The 19,603-nt window shown below is 37.9% G+C and overlaps 1 protein-coding gene across 1 annotated transcript in view; it reads right to left on the bottom strand.

The window, feature by feature from the left end:
- Positions 1-764: 764 nt before the first annotated feature.
- The window catches only part of LRIG3 (leucine-rich repeats and immunoglobulin-like domains 3), a gene marked incomplete at its 5' end in the record, with an annotated part of 31,902 nt that continues 13,063 nt past the window's right edge, over positions 765-19,603 (bottom strand). Inside the window, 16 exons of the mRNA XM_009084072.1 lie at positions 765-1,480; positions 3,943-4,218; positions 4,305-4,448; positions 5,528-5,686; positions 5,896-6,348; positions 7,014-7,082; positions 7,153-7,365; positions 7,904-8,224; positions 10,593-10,756; positions 13,265-13,336; positions 13,700-13,771; positions 14,397-14,477; positions 15,809-15,952; positions 16,370-16,513; positions 16,826-16,969; positions 19,158-19,301. Coding sequence (XP_009082320.1) covers positions 1,236-1,480; positions 3,943-4,218; positions 4,305-4,448; positions 5,528-5,686; positions 5,896-6,348; positions 7,014-7,082; positions 7,153-7,365; positions 7,904-8,224; positions 10,593-10,756; positions 13,265-13,336; positions 13,700-13,771; positions 14,397-14,477; positions 15,809-15,952; positions 16,370-16,513; positions 16,826-16,969; positions 19,158-19,301 — 2,845 coding nt within the window. The remainder of the gene's footprint in view (positions 1,481-3,942; positions 4,219-4,304; positions 4,449-5,527; positions 5,687-5,895; positions 6,349-7,013; positions 7,083-7,152; positions 7,366-7,903; positions 8,225-10,592; positions 10,757-13,264; positions 13,337-13,699; positions 13,772-14,396; positions 14,478-15,808; positions 15,953-16,369; positions 16,514-16,825; positions 16,970-19,157; positions 19,302-19,603) is intronic.

Below are 19,603 nucleotides of genomic sequence, written 5' to 3'. Positions count from 1 at the left end.
TTACGTAGTTTCAATTACTATTTTACAGTAAGCAATCCTCTTCCTCTAACTTCTTATAGTTAAAGATATTGGGCTCATTACTGCAAATTTAACCTAGCTCAACTTGACTGGGCAATTAAATAAAGCACAGACCTCATTTATAAGCAGAGAAGGGCAGCCAAGTAAGGAATAGGAGCACAAATTAAACCATAGAAAATATTATCTTGTACTTGGATTACCTTCTCATGTTGAGTGTGGAAGCAGTTGCAGAAGCAAAAAAGAGGGAGAAAGGGTATGGGAAAGCAAAGACTCAGGCATGCACTGCATGTCTGGCAAACATTCCCACTAAGTTACTCAGAAAACAACAATGTTACTAGGCAGATATCCAGTGCCTTTTTTTCTTCTTTTACTGAATAGCTTGATACAAATTTGTACATCCAGAGTGTATATCCTCCAGCAGATGCAGAAACACTACCTGCACACAGGCACGGGCAAACTGTTGGTACTACAGCCTTCAGTGCATGAAAACTGAGAGCATGTGCACACACATCTGACAGTGGAAATTCATGAGGTGAAAGATTTGCACACTTATTTTGGTCCAAATAGCTTCAACCCACCTTACCAGTAGCCATGGCAGGATCACACCCACTCTTAGAAGATATGCATACCTTATACAGTAAATCTAAAGGTACAAGTTTTAGTCAAATAAAGGTGCAAACATGCATCAGAATGCACCTACATATGCAACACTGCTGCAAACACGATTCACACTTTTCATTCTTCATACACTGATGTGGGTCAGAGACCACATGGCACAGTATTTTATTAAAAGTAATGTGCAAATAAGATGCATACCTGCAAACAGCATGGAGTTTCCATTTGTAAAAATGTACAAGTAACAGTACAAAATTAGAATGCTCACTACTCATTTCAATAAAATGAAGTCTGACATAGAAATACATATGCTGTATTATTTACATCATTAATTTACAAAAGATATTATTTGCATAAAACAAAGCTATAAAATAATCACAAATATAGTACTTTATAAGCAATGTTTTCCCTGTATAACAAACGTAGACAATTTGGCAATTATGCTTTATTGGAATAAAAATGCATTCTTGTCTTCTGCACTCATTGCATCATGTGGTTTCTTTCTTCCCTTCTTTCCCTTTTTAAATAAAATTCCATACTGAGGTAGTAGTATGTCAAAATATTTCTTTGGTTCCAGAAATCAATGGCAAGTCCAAAAGGAGCTATGTATCCAAATCATGGGATTGGAAAGTAGAAGTCTTAAAGTTTTCAAAGGACTTTTTGTAAGTATAAAAGCTATTTTCTCTTCTAGAAACTGTCCTTTCCTTTCCCTCTTTGTCTGCCTCTGCATCAAAGTCCACTAATGCATGAGGATTCCTATGGGAGGTTTTTGGTTGGCCATTTGCTGGCTGTCTGCAACTTGAAAGAGAGTCCAGCTGAGGCCTCCATAGAGGCTTTCCAAATGTTCCTGCAAGACAGTAAAAAAAGAGAGTACAGAAATACTGATGCTAACAGCTTTGTGTCTCACCAAGCGCTGCATGTTGGAATGCAACCCAAAGATGAACAAAACTTCACCAAAGCAAGATTTTACTTAACTGTTGTTTTACCCCTTAAAAGAAAACATCCATGTAATCACAAGCATAAAGCAAGACTCTGCCACCTGACACAGTATAAACATTTCCGAAGTAGTGGTATAGCCACACACAACTTCAATTCCTTTGTTTTCATGACTACTCCCATACCAATTTTTCTTTGGGGAAGGTGGTGAGGGGAGCAATGAGGACACAGACCAAACTGCAACCACATCACAGGACACTTTCTAATGCAAAAGTCACAACAGTGTCCCTGCTATGTGCTCCAGTAAACAAATGTATATGCAATCTGCCACGCAGTTCAGAAAAAACAAAATAAAAACCTAAAAAAATTTCAAACCCCGACTTGTATCGGGTTATACAACATTGTCCCAGTGTGCAATCTCCCATCAATAATAAAGGTCCAGCTAGCCACATGCTCCATCCACAACTGATCATCTCCTTTGCCCATAACTGGCCAGAACACCTGTAGTCCAAAAAGAAATTGGCATTTCCATTCAATCTTTACTGCTAATATTGAAATTCTCTAGTCAGAAAATAATTAGTGTGTCTGTCACTCTTCACCACTGGAAAGGTGTTAGCATGAACACCTCTACAAGAGCAGCCTTCTCTTCTGTCAGTGTAGAAAAATATAAAGTGACACTCAATGGACTTATTTTCAGAGGACAATGTGCCATAGGCTGATTTTGAAGAACTCTGATTTTAATAGTAACTTAACATTACAATCATTAACAAACTCTGCACCCAAAAAGACTTATTTTTGCTTTTGCTTAAAGACTTATTTCTGCTTTTGCTTAGCTGTTAGAAGCAAGGGTTTCAAGTAAAACTGTCATCTGAGAAGTTCATAAAAATGGAATTGGACAAGATGTATATTTGCATCAGTGATTTGTAGAGCAATTTTGCTCCTAAGACACCATGAAAGGATGTTCCTCACAACACCAAAGCTACAAATGAGTCCTGTCTTAAAAACAAAAATCCAAGCTATGAAATTTCTGGCTCATGAATCAAGAGTGATGCTAATGCCAGCTGTGGTCTTCATCGTGACCACAGAGGTAAAAGACAGCTGAATTTGAAGACAATACTGAAGAAGTGAATCCACAACTAAAGACAAGAAATCTATGACAACTTCTTCCACAGTCATCACCTCCAAGATCTAGCCATATGCTTTTTGAGGGAAGAGTGCTAATGATCATGAAGCATCCAAGGCAACGGTGATGCTGCTTAGGTGGGGTAGTAAGCTCAGAGAACTAACAAAAAAATGTAGCTCTGCCTAGATTTTTAGGGCAGAAGGAGGACTGTGTGCCCTTGAGGTGGCATTAACTTCAGGGTATACCAACATACATGTTAACCACTTCCAGCAGGAGATGTGCTAAAGCCCTATCTGCACAGTCCCCCCACAGTAATAGTGGCAGGCAGCCAGGGGGCTGGCTGTGTGCAGTCCCAGGGCCTCTGCCAGATGTCCTGGCATCTGCAACATTTTACAGTCCAAACATCTGGCTTTCGAAGAGGGAAAACTTCAGAGCTTGTGCCTCCCTCCCCACCCCCGAGAACAAAGAGCCCAGTGATGCACATTCCCTCAAGTCCCCTCGCAGAGCCAGCACACCCAGGCCTTGATCAGCCAATGCTGATACACCAGCCAGGAGACAATCCACAGTACCAGGGCTACACTTAGTGCTAAGATAGCACCAGTATGTGAGTTTATATGCATTTTAAATCAACCAACCAAACCAACACACAAAATTTAAAGAGTTTCAAAGGTAAAGCGATGCTTTTCTCCTTCCCCCCCCTCCCCCCCCCCCACCTCTCCCTGCAATCTGGATTAAAATTGTAAACCTTGAACTAAGCTTCAGGAACTCTTTAGTCATACACACCATGAGATAAGGAAAAAGGAGAGGTACAGTGTGCATTTCTACATAGTGCCTTACTTTGAAGGGTAAATAGTTCTTGCTCACCATGTTATATGATATATACTCATACACATCCAAGTCTCTCCACCCGCCCTGAGCCCTCCTGGGACTTTGCATATCTTTTGTCTGTCAGGCCAAACTTCTGATATGCTTGAAGTTTGTTAAGGTATATTTAAGTATCCTAACATTTATGGAAATCTGCCAACTAAATTGAGACAGAAAAATCACATCACTGAAGAGATTTTTATGTGCGAGTTAAGAGCTCCTGATAATCTAAATATTCTCATTACACAGTTTTACTGTAAACACTTTTCTGTTCTTTAGCTTCAAACATTTGGGAAAGAAAAAGCTGAGAAATCAGTTTACAGTTATAAGCAGGAAATAAGACAGCAAGGATAGCAGTAGCCCAAATAAAAATAGCTAGAACATACCCATGAAAGTGCTGTTAGTCATAACAGATGAGGGTTCCAAACTTCTGTTTAAATCAAATGTGTCTGAGTTCAGACTTTTGCTTTTTAGTTCAGTTCCTTCATTTTGAGTATAAATAGAGTTAATCAATCTGCTACTTGTAGCCTGCGTCCCAATAATGCCAACACACTGGTCAAAGGGATCCTCCAGTGGAAGTGAGTATTGATAGCATTCCTTTTTCTTTAAATATCCAGACTCATAAGGGTCCAAGCATGCTATTCTTTGGTCAGGGTTGCAACCTAAAGAAAATAAAAAATTATATTTTTATAGATTCATCATAACACAAGATTGAATTAGGACTGTAACTCCCCCCCTGTCAACTTACTTGCACTGTATGCCTCAAATGCCTCAGAACCATATGTATTTCCTTTTAAATACAAAGTCCCTGAGGTTCCCAGATAGTGGCATAGGAATGGATCTGCAACACCCTCCAAGTCTGTTTCACTGCCGTTATCTAGATGGCAAATGCCTTAAAAATAAAATTGACATGTCAACATACAGTCTTTTCTTAAGCTTCAGCTCACAGTTTCTTAAGTTCTGTCCTTTAAAGAACCCCCTCTGTTCAACTATATTTCATAGCATATTTTGGAGCTTGCTTAGGGTTAACCTAACCTTTTGATGAGAATTCTAATTCTAGCAAGTGTTCAATCAATTAGCTTGACAGAGAAAGTGTCACACTTTGCTTCAGGATACAACCCCTGAACAACAGAACAAACCAGTATCAGAGGCAGGAACTTCCTCCCTCTGAAGCACTGTAAAGCCTGGTTCATGCTCTGTCTCTCAGCCACCTTTTGGAGCACAGAGTGCCAATGAGAAAGTTCCAGGTGGAAGAATCTGAGGGAGTCACTGGCTGCTTGAACAGCTATACAGATTTTCACTTCAACAGCTCCTGAAAGCTGTGGGCAGTCTGTGGTTCTTGATCCACAAAGAGGCTGCTCCCCTCACTACATCTCACCATCACTACATTCCCACCTGCACCAACTCCTGATTGTATCTCAACCCTAACCCCTTCCCAGCCAGGTGCCTTTTCCTCCCTAATGCAGGTGTGTTCTGGATTCTCAGGAGACAGAAGTATAGATATCAAATACTGTAGCTTTTAACTTGCACTCACCTTAAATCCTTAATTGACTCTGGCCCTAATGACTTTTAACTGAAAAGTTTAATTGGTTATATTAAAGTTACACTAGTATTACCACCCATGCCTACATTCCATTAAAAGCATCCTTTTCAAGCTGTAACAGAGGAAGACATGCTATTGTAATTCCTTTTAGATCCTCCTGTCTTGGAAATGTGATCATCTGTTTAAATTTACCCTTGAGACTAGAGAAAAACTTCATGATTTAATAAAACCCATAACATCTTTTGGATGAACAGACCCAAGTTACTGTTACTACCTTGCTGAAGCAATCCCAAGCAGTAAATTTCACATCATCTCTTAAATTTCAGTTAAGATTTTTCTTTAGTGTTACTTCTACTAGTTAGAAAGACAATAGCCAAATTGCAGCTACTCAAGCAACATGGAAAATCTGCTTAGCATTTTATACATACCATTACTTTCCCTCTGCTGCAAGAAATACCCTCCCACAGAAGATGTGAGGAACTGATGATGACTGCTATTTTCAGAAGAACCATATCCATCCTGCCTTTCAGCCAGTGTCCCCTGGGATGACAGATAACTTGGAATGTCAGCAGGCAAATTTGTTTCATCTGTGCGGAAGCATAACACACACAAGAGCCATCAGCATGCTTCAGTTTGTAGAAGCATTTTTAAACTTGTCAGCAAAGCACCAAAGGTAACAAGCAATTCACTCTTCTGACTCTGAGTCAAAGCACACAAATGTTCCTACAATAAAGTCACTGCAAAGCAACCACAAACATTCTTTTTCCTTTCCAAGGCAAACCTTCAGTTTACACACCTGTATTTGTGATGCTGCAATCTTCATTTCTCCTTCTGGTGTGGTAGATGATGACCACCCACACCAAGGAAGTGCCCACCACACAGCAAACCACAGCTATGATCACAATGCCAACTGTAGCCCACCCATCATCATCAAGTGATGGGGCAATGTTTTGAGGAGAATCACAAGTGGGAGTAGGAATTACATTAAGACGGATGTTGCCTCGTTCCGTTCCAAGAGTATTAGACATCTCACAAGTGTATTTCCCAGCATCTTCTACATCTGTATCCACAATAATTAGTAACTGATTGCCTGCAGCGAAGAAATGTCTTTCTGTTACCACAAGAGGGCCATCATCCTTAGTCCAGTTCAGACGGGGTGGAGGGCTACCACCAGCAATACACTGCAAGACTGCAGTTTCACCTTTTGTTACAGTTCGATCCACCAAAGGTCGCAAAAATGATGGTGTTTCTGAAAAGAAAGCACAAGCCTTATATTCTAAGTGACCTTGCAAGAATGGAAACACATCTCTTGTCTTCACGCTCAAAAGCAAAAGCGAAATTAAACGCAGCAGTAAGGTCTAACAAAGCTTACTCTCATTCTCAGGAAAAACTCAAGGAATTTGAACTTAGAACCTACAGTTTGTCAATTGATCAGACCTAGACGCTTGGCTACCTTACAAGGTAGAAAAGCTTAAGGTGGCAGAGAACTAGAATACAAATGGTTAACAAAATGTCAGGAAACTAGAAGTTAAACAAAATCTTGAACAAAATGTCAGGAAACTAGAAGTTAACAAAACCTTCTGTCTCTAAACGAAATTAGCAGCCCCTTCCCCACCCCCCCATGCATATCAGATGTGTACACAAGGAGAAACATAACTTTTATTACTTTGCATCATAATACTGATTATATCATTAAGGATTGCCAATATATTACCTAGTACTGTTAATGTAGCATTAGCTGAAATGCTTCCAGCCGTGTTTTGAGCTGTACAGCTATAAACACCTGTGTCCTCAATCTTCACATCAACAATACACCCCCCCATGCATATCAGATGTGTACACAAGGAGAAACATAACTTTTATTACTTTGCATCATAATACTGATTATATCATTAAGGATTGCCAATATATTACCTAGTACTGTTAATGTAGCATTAGCTGAAATGCTTCCAGCCGTGTTTTGAGCTGTACAGCTATAAACACCTGTGTCCTCAATCTTCACATCAACAATAAAGAACACACTCAGGCATGTGAGCTGTACAGCTATAAACACCTGTGTCCTCAATCTTCACATCAACAATAAAGAACACATCATCCTCAGGCATGACATGCATGCGCCTCTTGCGTGCTGCAGGAAAATCTGTTCCCCCATCCTTCTGCCAAGCAATCTGTGGGACAGGATGGCCAACTGCAGCACATTCCAAACGCGCCATTGCCCCGGCTCGAATGGTTAAATCCATGGGGATCTTCGTAAATGAAGGCAACACTAAAGAAAAGTCAGCAATATCAAAATGAATACATGAAACATACTTGTCCTTTTTTTGCACAGCATTTTCTTAACATCTTTTGTGGGCCTAAAAACTCCAGAGTAGCATACAAGCTAAACTTCTCAGTAGCTGGTCAAGAGAAAGGGAGGGAACTGTGAACAATGTGAGACTATCTAGATCAAAATCTCACTTCTGCTAACAGCCTTCTACATGGCCTTTCCACAGTACCTTGAAACAGAGCATAAATTTACCTCCTGTTAAGAAAAAGTTGTTTTTCCATCTTGTTACACAGATTTGTGTCAGACTTGCTATGAATCAGGTCTGTTATCTTTTTTCCGCTATGTTATGCTTCAGCACAGTGGAGCCAGATATAAAACTGAATGGTGATCTTAGTATGTTGAGACTATTTCTTAAGAAAGTATCTGCTTCTAAGGGGATCTTCTAAAAGATGCAGATGAGAATAGAAAAACTATGTCTACATATCTTGATTAAAATAATTCTACTTTTAAGTCCACAAGCCAAAAGTAACATACTCACTGTTCACTGTAAGTTTGGCTTTGACAGAGTAGGATGAACCGAAATGATTTGAAATAACACACTGGTATTTCCCTTCATTACTGAATTCAACATTGTGCAGTCGAAGGATAGTGGTGTACTCCATCACTTCACCACCCTGTGCCCGGAGGTGTGCATAATTCTCCATTTCAGCATCTTGCAGTAATTCATTGTCCTTCTTCCATGCAAAAGTCATTGGGGAATCACTGCTGCTGGCTGCCGAACAGACAAAACTCAAATTGGAGCCTTTGATTGCTGACTGGGTTTCTGGCTGGACAGTGATCTGTGGTTTAGGAAAATCATCTGCACAGAAAGGAGAAAAATTAACACAGAAGAGAAGAAAAAACCTGTGAGGCCTGAAGACTTTTCAGAAAGATTTTCTAAGTCTTGTTTTACAGGTTTGAGTGGAGAGGCAGATAGGTATTTATAAAATGGATACACAAAGCTTTAATTTTAAATTTTGTTAGCCTTAGGGCATTTAAAGATGCCTTATTTATGAGGTTTTTGTGCCAAGTCATCTGTTATTGAAGAGAAAGTGCATTTGAAAGCAGAGTGTGTGTACAGTTTATTCAACAGCAGCACTAAAGAAGGAAAAGCTACTCCCTGACATCTGTAAGAACTATTCTGAATGTCAATCAGGAAGCCTTCCCTTCATCTTTACAACACCTCAGGCTGCTATGAGATTTTCTTTATTGAAAGTATAGTTCTTCTGCCATCAGTAACCACAACTTATAGTCAAAGGTTTTACCCAAATCCACAAAAAATAATAACGTACAAAAGGAAGTCTTCCAGTGATTTGTGGTTGTTTGGTCCAAAGGGGATGAACCTTAAACAGAGCAGCATACAAGAATTTCACAAGATGAATTTCTGGAGGCCCTTTTACTGTTGGAAAGTTACTTTCAAAAGGCCAGGTTATGAGTTTACAGAATTAGTTGGTTTCTGAACTATTTATTTAGTCAATTGTGTGTACATTCCATGTATATAAAAGGAGTGGGCAACTAAACACCTGATCTGCCAAAACCAAAAGCCTTAGCATATTCCCAACTTTCAAGACTTCTCCAATCTCCTGACAAGTGTCACAGGGACTGCAGGAAAAGCCCTGTGTCCCAAATACTCCTCCCTGCAGACCCTGCCTGCATTGCACAGTGTCTAGTTTTACCTAGCCTCTGTCTCCTTACATCTCATTATTTGGGAACAAAGTATCAGGGTCAAAATGCTATTTCCTTGAAGAACCACCACGCCACGTGTTACAAAAGAAAACGAGATGTGCAGATAGCCTAACCCTGAGCCGCCTGCAAAACACTTGCAGGTCTGGAACTGTGTTCCAGTGGCAGGGCAACATGGATCTGGGACCCTAAGCATGTGCCTTAAGAATCTCCTAGGCCATTCAGTTTTCATGCATTATACCCATGCCTTAAATGGTCCAGGAAAAACTATATCATTTGCAAATTGAGTTGATATTTTCACTGACTATGCACAGGGATAACAAAGTAAAGACTGTAAGTACTTAAATTAGCCTCATGAAAGGACAGAAGAACATCCTTCAGTCTTAATTATCTGACAGGAAAGGGGGTAAAAAGGTCACTCAAATAAGCATATACTACAGAATACAGAACAAAAGAGGAGAAGGCTGGCTCTGTGTTTTATCAGAACAGAATAATTTCAGTGTGCATTGGAATAAATGTGTCCCAGAGACACAAACATATATAGACACACTCATTTCCAACAGGAGTCAACACACTCCTTGAAAATCTATGAAAGCAAAAGCAGCCTTTGGAAACTTGTAATGCAAGGCGTGTACACCCAAATGTCTAGTGAAGACACACGTAAAAGACTTAATTAACACTGAAATATTCATTGAATGCATTAAGAGATTTTAGTTACTTCTTCATGACAATTACATTAAGTATCAAATGTAACAACTGAGTCTTAGTACATTCATTTTTACTCATACATCTTAAAGAGCTTGAAATGAATTAATTAAAAACGGCATTTGGCAGCTAAAACAAAAATCACAATTCCCTGTGGTTTAACAAATTTAATTTCCTGACAGAATGAGTTTCTCATAAATAAAGACATATACTTCATATATATAGTCCTTTAGCCATCGAGTAATCTATAATTTCCTGCGCTATGTCAAATCTTCCTTTTCAGCAGCAGGTAGCATCTACTCAGTATTTAACATAAATTCATTAAATATTTGACCGTTAGTAAGAAGGGAAAACCCAACATTTTTGTATTGTTTTATATTCTGACCCTGCTTTCCCACTGAAAAAAAGAGTATGAGTAGCAACAGTAAAAATTAAGCACTTATTTTTGCTATGAGAGGAAAGTTATTGAGAAGACAAATAGAGGTACTGTTTTGTCTCCAAAGAATATAAATTTCAATTTTCTTTAGAAAGAAAAATAAAATGTATTCAACAAAAAGACATGAAATCAAATTTCTGGATATTTTTGATGTTGCAACTTTGTGCCAGAGTACTCAAACACATGTTTAGCTTCACTTTGCTTTAGATAGAGAACATAACATATAAGTGATAATGAACGATACTAAACACACACAGAAATTTTATTTTTAAGGTGGAGGCTATCACATCAAATTCTCAAGTTTTAAAGTAAAAATACTGAACAAAGCCACAGTTGTGGAATGAGAAACAGCAGCTATACTCACCACAGACAAACCCATCCAGGCTAACAGCAAAAATACTTCTCCCTTTTAGCAGCTGAGGATGGGCACAACTGGCATTTATAAAGCTCTGAAAGTTGTTCTCTAACATCCACTGTGGTAGCCACTTTAACTGGCAGTCACATAAGAGACTTGACGTGTTGAAGTGCCTAAGAAAAAGCAACTATATTCAAAGTTTGTTTCTAATACTGACCTCTGTGAGCACACACTAGTAACAACAAAAAAATTTAAGGCTAAACACATATAGCACAAGACAAAGACAGCTCAGATGTGGTGACACCATTGCCAGGAGTCCTACATTCTACAAAGTTATCCTAAACTCCCAACTTGTGCTACATATATGAAGTTCAGGCAATCAGGCATGTTTGTAGTGTCCTGGGTGTAAAATTACAGTAGTAGAACACACAGAATGGGCACACAGGAGAACAGTCCAGAAGAGAAGTACTCTGGAAGTTAACAACTGAGACTATTTCTTTCTCTCATTTCTCTTTCAGTCAGAATTTATCTTGGCAAAGATATTTTTAAAGGGGGATGGGAGACAAAGATTAGTCACATGTTGAAACAAGTGCAGAACTGGTTATCAGCTTACCTAACCTATGGGAATATTCACAGAAGGGAAAAATATAAAAAAGCAAAGTAATGTTATGTGAAGCATGTAGAATCAGGAGATTAAGCAGGAAAAGTTCCCAGTTTTGGCTGAAAACTCAGAATGACCCTTAGGAAAAAACAAAATTTAAAAACAGTCAGTAATGAAATACCTCTCTCCAAATCTCACCTGCTCAAAAGCAAAAATAATTTCTGGATCCAGAGAGATAAATAGCTTTAAAGATAAATGAAGACATAGCAATGCTGGATTTTTTTTCTTGAAGAAGAGTGTTTCTGTGCTCTTTTCTCACATTAACACTGCATGGATGAAACCTGGGGATGCCAGCTCACTAGTTCACATCAAGATTAAACAGGCCATTTTTCACTTAAGTTCTAGGATCATTCTGGTTATTCTTAGGAGGCAGAGAAACCACAGATTTTTTGCTACCCTGATGCAGAGGGTTCCAGTCATATTATTTTCATACTTACTCTCTAGGGGCTAGATATGAATTTATACTAAATCTCACTTCTGGGAAAGTACTTTCTACCATCTGTCTGCATCCTCCTCAGACATAATGAATGTCTACCAGGTGCTTCAAGAAAAGTACAGGAAAAACAACTCCAACAACTCTTGAATAGTCATTTCATTGAAGTGTTTGGAGTCTAGTATCTTGTAGCATGTTACATCTCCTGGAGCAGTGTTAGCCTGTCATTCCATCACATTTGATTACTCTTCAAATCATCCATATCAATTCCTAATTCTCAGCACTGTGCTCCCACCAATTCTCTTGTGCGGAACTAGCAACTGCCCTGCAGCTGGCTGAGGAAGTTCAGCAAACTAATCAAGTAACGCAACCAGATCCAACTCAAGGAAGCAGAAAGGCAGAAAACCCCTAGCTATGGGTAGAAGCATGGCTGTTGCTTCCTAGAGCAACTGCAGCTACACTACCATATGAATAACATCAAGCTGAACTTCAAAGGAATGAAATATTGCCTAGATACAATAAATCAATATTTTATAGTGTGAACAATCACATACCAGAACAACCTCCCCAGGGACCTGGTGGAGAGCCCAGCACTGGAGGTTTTCAAGATACAACTGGACAGGGTGTTAGAGAACCTGATCTAGTCTCTCTTTTCCAGGAAAAGTCAGACCAGACTTTGAGGTACCTTAAAACCTGGGCTCTTCTGTGATTTCATGAAATATGCAAGATTTCTTGTTACTTTATCTGTGGCACCCAACATAGAGTAAACCCATAAGATGAAGTAAAGAGCCAGCTACTAAATTGATACTTGATAGCAGTCTGAAGAACACAAATGAAAAGCGCCAGACAAGCTTCAAGCAGTTTCTACTCCTAATGGGAGCAGCACATTTTTGTTGTTCTTTAGTTTGTTGACAGATTATCCAGAGAGCAGCTCTGGACAACAGGTCTCACTAGAGAAGGCTAATATAATAGAGGAGACATGATACATATGCAAAAGGAAGAATTAGCTGTGCTCAAAACACAGGGAACAGTGGCAATGCTGTTCTGCATTTATCAACAGAAAAAAAGGGTAGGAAAACAAAATAAAAATCCTTACTAGAATACATTTTTCCCAGTGACCACTTCACGACTTCGCTGAAGATCTGCCCCTTTGCTACTACAGGACAGAAGGACCCAGTTACAAGCACTGACAACCAGGTCTTTATGAAAGAATTACAGCACTGCATTTCACTGGTCCAGTAAGCTTTAGCTCAGCAATAGCACTGCTGATCTTATAGCACATTACATCAAAGTCTCCCTTATCTAAAACCTATTAGAGATCCGCCAATTTAAAATAAGGACTTCACAGACACTGAATTTAGCTGAAAATGAATGCCTCCTACCTGACACTCTCTCACTTAAATATAGTCATCACATAAAAACTTAAAAAAACCCCAAAATACTGACATACACTTTTTATGTGACTTCAAAGAGATTAGAGGAGGAGTTTAGTGCTGCATCAGGCAACATCTTACAAGGCTTTTATTTAGATATTTATCTGGACATATATGCAATTAATGGAAGTGATATCTTTTGATAGAAACTTACAATTCTTTGAGTTTCTTCATTTGTGAAAATGCATTTCCTTGAACTGACATAATTGCATTGTTACTTAGATCTCTAGGGAAAAAAAAGAATAACAACATTAGAGGAAAAGAGTAATATTAAATTGAATGCATTTAATACTCAAAGAATAGTTTGCTATTTTAGTGATATACAAAGGATCCTCAAGCTCAAAAGCTAAAGAGACACAATTAAGGAGTTTTATAGCATGCTTAATACGTAACACTTTCTGCATTAATTCCAAAATTCATACTCATGATAAGTTCAAAGTTGAACAGCCTTCTGAAGATCACAGTAGTAACCATGAGAATTTTATTTCATCCAAATCATAAATAAAGTTTGCTACTCCTACTTTTATTTCAATTAATATCAGAATTAATTTTTCCAATTTTGGGTTAAATGTGAATTTCTACTACTTACAGGTGTTCAAGTGCATCCAACCCAGAAAATGCTTTCTTTGTAATGGATCTAATCCTGTTTCCTTGAAGTATCCTGAAAATTTTAAGTACATGATACAAAAAAAGATACAATTAAATGGGAGCATTTTTGAGCTGAATAACTGCATTTTTGGCATTTGTTTCTAAACTGTGACTAATATTCACCATTTAGCCTTCTCCAATGCAGCAAAAGGTCACACATGTAAAAGATACTAATTTATTCCCCTTGATTAAATATCTAGATTTTAGAATGATTTTAGAAAACATTTAAGGTGTACAGTTCAGTGACCTGGATTATTCTAAATGTATACACATAAATTTTTTATTTCATAGATCTGTACTTGAAAATTAGTTTATCAAAGACTGTTCCTGTTACTATGCCTATCATATGATACACTATTATTTGTTATTATGGGAAAACCTCATCCTTCAATAAATATATCCATAAATAGTTATAACACTTAAAATATTTCAGATTCATCTGACTTGAAAAATATGGAATTTCTTTTATATAAAAGAAATATCTTGTATAGAAAAAACCAAAATGGTAAGGGAGAAAAAAATCATCTCAGCTATGAAAATTGTAACATCAGTAAGTGTTGGCCTTGTCCCCTGAAACACATAATCTAAGCTAATTTGTTTAAGGAATTATGAGATAAAAATACTGTAGCAGTACTCACAGCTTTCTAAGTTTATCTAGGCCAGAGAAAGCACCATTCATATCTTCAATAGTCCATGATATTTCATTGTTTTTCAGATCCCTGTTTAAGAGGGGAAGGGAAATCAAACCACAAAAGCTATTAAAAAGAACAACATACATACTTCTTCAAAAGCATGTATTATTTTTAAATACTTCTAAGATAGCTTTCTGGTAGGCTGGGGTTTTATTTGTCTGGTTCTGAGGGGTTTTTTTTTAAGACAAGCTTTTCCTGATTAGATATATCATTTCAACTTTCACTGAGAGACTTTGAAGACTCAGTACTCTTCCCATTGCTAATTAAAAAAATCACAAACTCAACAATTTTAAGAATCATTCAGAAACAAACCCACATTCCTCTCCAAGGACATTCAGCTACATGACTATTGTAAGAGAAAGCATCACAGGAAGGGAAGGGATCAACTATTGCCCCTTTGAAACAAAAAACACTCATGTCTTTTTAAGTTCGTAATATTAACACACAGAGATTTACTCCAATATGAATCATTTTTACATCCCAAAACATCCACAACACTTGCTTAATTATATGTGAAGCATAAATAAATTATAGATTTGTGTATAGAATGGTGTGTCAGCAAAGAATCAACAGAGTAGGGCTAGAGGAGAAAGGAAAGTCTAGGAGGAAAAGCCTAGCACTTAATTCCTAGATACCTTGCAAATCTCTGACTTCCTCTCTTTATGATCTACAACTCTCTGTATTCTTAAACAACACAGCACATGCCCCTCTGAACTGCATCTTCACTACATGCCTAAAGTGTGAGTATGTAAGCAAATCTCTGAAAGTAAAGTGTTAGCACCCTTTTCAAACAATCCTTTTGCTCATCTGGCTAACAGATGGGTTGATTGTATGCAATGGGAAGATTTTAATGAAGCAAAATACATTTGGATTACTTTACTTCTTTCTTTCTCTTCCTTTAAGAAAAGCTATTTCAAAACATGCTCAAATGCTTAAAGCAATTGTCCAGCCATGAACAGCATCAGCATCTGTTCTAAAACAGAGTTCTGACTTTTGTCTTCTTATTTCTACCATGAGAGAAAATGCTGATTCAGTTAAGACACAACTATGATCCAGATCCCTAAAGCTGTGCATAGCAGTGCTGCTGGCTGTCTTTGCATGGAGACATGCCTTTCCCATAATAATGCTACTGAAAGTTCCTATCATAATTATCCCATCCATTCTGCACAGCCTTAACAAAGGAGGAACTCCTCCCTTTATCTATTCTGAAAAGAAATCTAACTGTAAGAAAAACATATGCTGATCAGGGGAGTTAACAAAAGGTTCTTGCATATTTCATAATGAAAAAAAAAACACCTATAAACTCTCAAGGTTTTTCCTTCATGTTTTTACCTTACAAATTCAGTTTGTCAACTTACAAAGTCTGTAGACTGGAAAGTCCCCTGAAGGCACAATCAGAAATGTAATTTACTTTGTTGTTTCCAATGTACAGTCCAACCAGCATGCTTAAACCAATGAAGCTTGAATCATCTAACCTTGCTAATTGATTGAATGTCAAATCCCTGCAAATTTAAGGAAAAAAAATATTTTAATGTTCATGCTTCAGTGCTTATTTAACTCCGTTCAACCCAGGTGAATTTTCAGGGAAGGAGCAAGTTTTTTCCCCTTACAATTATCACAAAACCTACCACACCATTTTTGATCACAAGGCTTGTGTATTGTTTTGAGAAATCCACAAATTACTACAGAATGAATTTCTTTAATTTGAAAATTCTGTGTTACAGCTTTAGTACAACTGCCACAGTGAAATGAAGCAGTCACAGTTGACTTCGACTTCTTTCAACAAAATTTAACTGTCTCGTACAGAAAAGTTGTTGTCACCTTGGAAACTTCATGAAAAATTCACAGATCAATGGTAAGAAGCTCATGCTTTGGCATGTACCTGGTTTTCAAAACTGGAATAGAATAAAGCTACTCACAGCTCACTTAGTTTTTGGCAAAATTCCCAGGCATCAGGACTGATCGTGCTGATGGCATTTTGGCTGAGATGGAGTTGCTGCAGCATCAGCAAGCCATAAAGCCAGCCTTTGGTTACCTCTGTTAAGTTGTTATGGTCCAGCTGCCTGGAAACACACACAGATAAAAGACATATGGTTCAGAAACTCAGTGTCATGCTTGCTTTGTCCCAGGTCCACATCTGATTTCACGATACTGGCTAGATAGCTGCAGCCTCTATTTACATCTAGAATTGTATACCTGCATTCAGAACGTGCTGCCCTGCTCATTTGCTACTGATCACTTGCTGCTTTGCAAACCACACCAAAACAATTTAATTCAAAAACACCTTTACATTTTACCAAGCAATTCTATTAATTTTCTATGAGTCTACTTAGTATGTTATCAGCAGAACCTGACAGCAAAAGTTTGATACTTACAAGACCTGCATGTTGGTCAATCCCCAGAAAGCACCATCCATGAGCCTTGTAACCCCATTTCTCTGCAATTTTAGTGATTTCAAAGCTGGAAGTCCTTGGAAAGTAAGCCCATCAATTTTTTTAATTTTGTTGCGATTCAGCTCCCTGCATCAATAAAATTTACAGTTACAGTACAGTCATTTTACCTGCATGCCAACAACTTTTCTTCCCCTCTCTGGAAACAAACTTCATTTGAATGCTTTTCTTGCGCATAAAGCAGTGACGGGAAGTAAAATAACAGAAAAATAACCAACGAATATTTTATTATAATATGCTACATTTAACTGTGCTAATACTGTTCTGCCTTTCAAATACTGAGGATGAGTACTCAATAGTTCCTTGATTTTCAGACTTAAACAATCCCTGTAAACTTAGAATGTTATGGTTAATTCTGATTGCAAATTCAAAAGTGAAAGCAAGTTCCTGGTGTTAATCCACTAGTAGAGCTATTAAGGTAAGATTGCATTTGCAAATAACCAAATCAGGAAGAAAAAGTTAAAATTCTAGCTGTGATTACTAGGCAAAATTGAGCATCATGGGTGGCCCCTCTCTTTCTTAATCTGGAGCTGAACACTCCTTACACATTTCTCCTTCATTCTTTGCAACTAGTTACACATAGCTCCTTCCCTCTTTGTCAAGTGGTCTTGGCATTCACCTTTCTGCCACTACACACAGCCTTTGTAGGTCAGAAACCTGGACCAGTGGGTAACCTGTGAGGGAGTTACTAGGCATAAGTAGCTGGAGGGCAAACTGCAGTGACAGTAGTACTCAGTATTTTCTATTTTCCTGCTGGGCCTTTTTGACTCCAAATCCTGCATCAATCCCAAGCACCTCTCTGACTTTCTGAGCTATTTGAAAATGGAAGTCTAGCCTCACACAGGCACAAAGAACAACATGCAACTGTTTATCTAACAGTGAATTGTAAAATAGCCACTAATGCTAAATTAACAGCTTATTTATTGGTAACAATTGATACACAGTATAAACAGACAGTATTAACAAGACTAAGAAAAGGCCCTCATACAATGAGTGATCATCTGCCCCTTTAAGAAAGTCTTAGATCTACCAAACCAAGAGGACTCCTCTCCATCCAAGCTTACTTCCCCATGCAAAGTAAAGGCCTAAATAATTCTCCCTCCATAGTTACACCACAATTATTTTTCAAAGTCTCAACCCTGTAAAAATTCACCTTTTCTCTACTGCAGCCTAATACAAAACCTAACTGATAACAGACACCAGATAGGGAACCCTACTCGTCCTCCTGTGTATAAATAAGAATAAGCAGTGAAGAACATTTAATAAGAACAGGCTTCAGTTCTTCTCCCCTTCTTTCAGGTGGTAATACAAATTTTTTGCCTTCGCTGCAAATAGCTACCTAACATAATTAGGTCAGCATATCAATTGTGAATGAGTAGAATGTTTTTAGGCAAGAATATCACCAATATCCAAAATTTCAGTTGAATATGAAGATTAGGAAGCCTACCAAGATCATTAACAAATCCTGAGCTTTGCAGGACTGTTCTCACACACTTCTACTGAGGCTTGAGTCAAATTCTTCCTGAATTTGTACACAGAAGAGACACAGTCACTGTTTCCAGATGTGTCAAGCATCCTAACACTTCAGTGTTCTTACGACCTTTCACTTTCAAGGTTAACCTAAGAGAGTTTGTCATTTTTAACTCTTAAACTACCTGAGATGGAAAATAATTACCCAGGATTTGACAAAGCGCAATCCTAGCCCGTCTTCTCATTCATTTCCTGCACTTTTCAAGTTTTCCAATAAAAAAAATTCCCCAGTCTCTTTCATACTAAGCAACTTTAGTATTTATTCAGTAAAACATTTATAGACAGCATTGCATCAGTGAAGCTGAAGGTCTATTTGCTCAAACATATTGCTTATTGTTAGACCTTCTGAAAGCAAATGGATTTCCTTCATTTCACTGGGAAAGCACAAAACAAATACATGACTGTTAGAGTGAACTATGTAAGTTTACTTCATTTAGTAATTCTCCCATGCTCTTTTATAGGAATACTGCCATTACTCCTTCTCCAGCCTGCCTTTTTTTCCTTTTAATAGGCAAACACAATTTTAAACACAAAGACTATTCACGTCTCACCAACACATACGACTAGTTTTGCTCAGTACAATGCTGCAGTTAGTAAGGGTGGTAGTAATATGTTTTCTGTGTCTGTCTCACTCTGCCTCTGGTTAAATTAAAGGCTAAAGTTCAAGTGCTGCAAGTGCTTTGTAAAACCTCAAAACAATTAGTCAATTGTAGGTTGTTGCACTTACAGGTGCTGCAGATGGGAAAGTTTAAACATCTTTTGAGGGATTGCTGAAATTTTGTTCCTGTTCAGTTTCAATACTTGAAGTGTGGTAGACAAGTTGTCAAAGGTACCAGGCTCCATGAAGGTTATTCGGTTACTGTTAATATACCTGTTGAAACAATGTTTAGAAGGTTATATTTACAGTGATTTAATAAATTCTTAATACCAAATAGTGAAACACAAAGCTCTCGCAGTGCTTACTCATTTATAAATGGGATTTGTTTATCATATTAATTAGAGCTCTGGCAGCTTATTTTGTAGTCAAATAATATTTTACCATCACCGTTTTGCTCTTCTCTGCAGGAGTGTGATAACAGCAGAAGATAATATGTTGCAATCCCATTACTTTATTGTCATTCAGTATAGCACTGGAATTGCAACATTCCTGAATGAGGATTAAGGTAGATTCAC

Source organism: Acanthisitta chloris, unplaced genomic scaffold (assembly GCF_000695815.1).
Source record: "Acanthisitta chloris isolate BGI_N310 unplaced genomic scaffold, ASM69581v1 scaffold25271, whole genome shotgun sequence".
Lineage (NCBI taxonomy): Eukaryota > Metazoa > Chordata > Aves > Passeriformes > Acanthisittidae > Acanthisitta > Acanthisitta chloris.
Note: the sequence above shows the minus strand (reverse complement) of the source record. Positions and strands in the feature narration are given on the sequence as shown.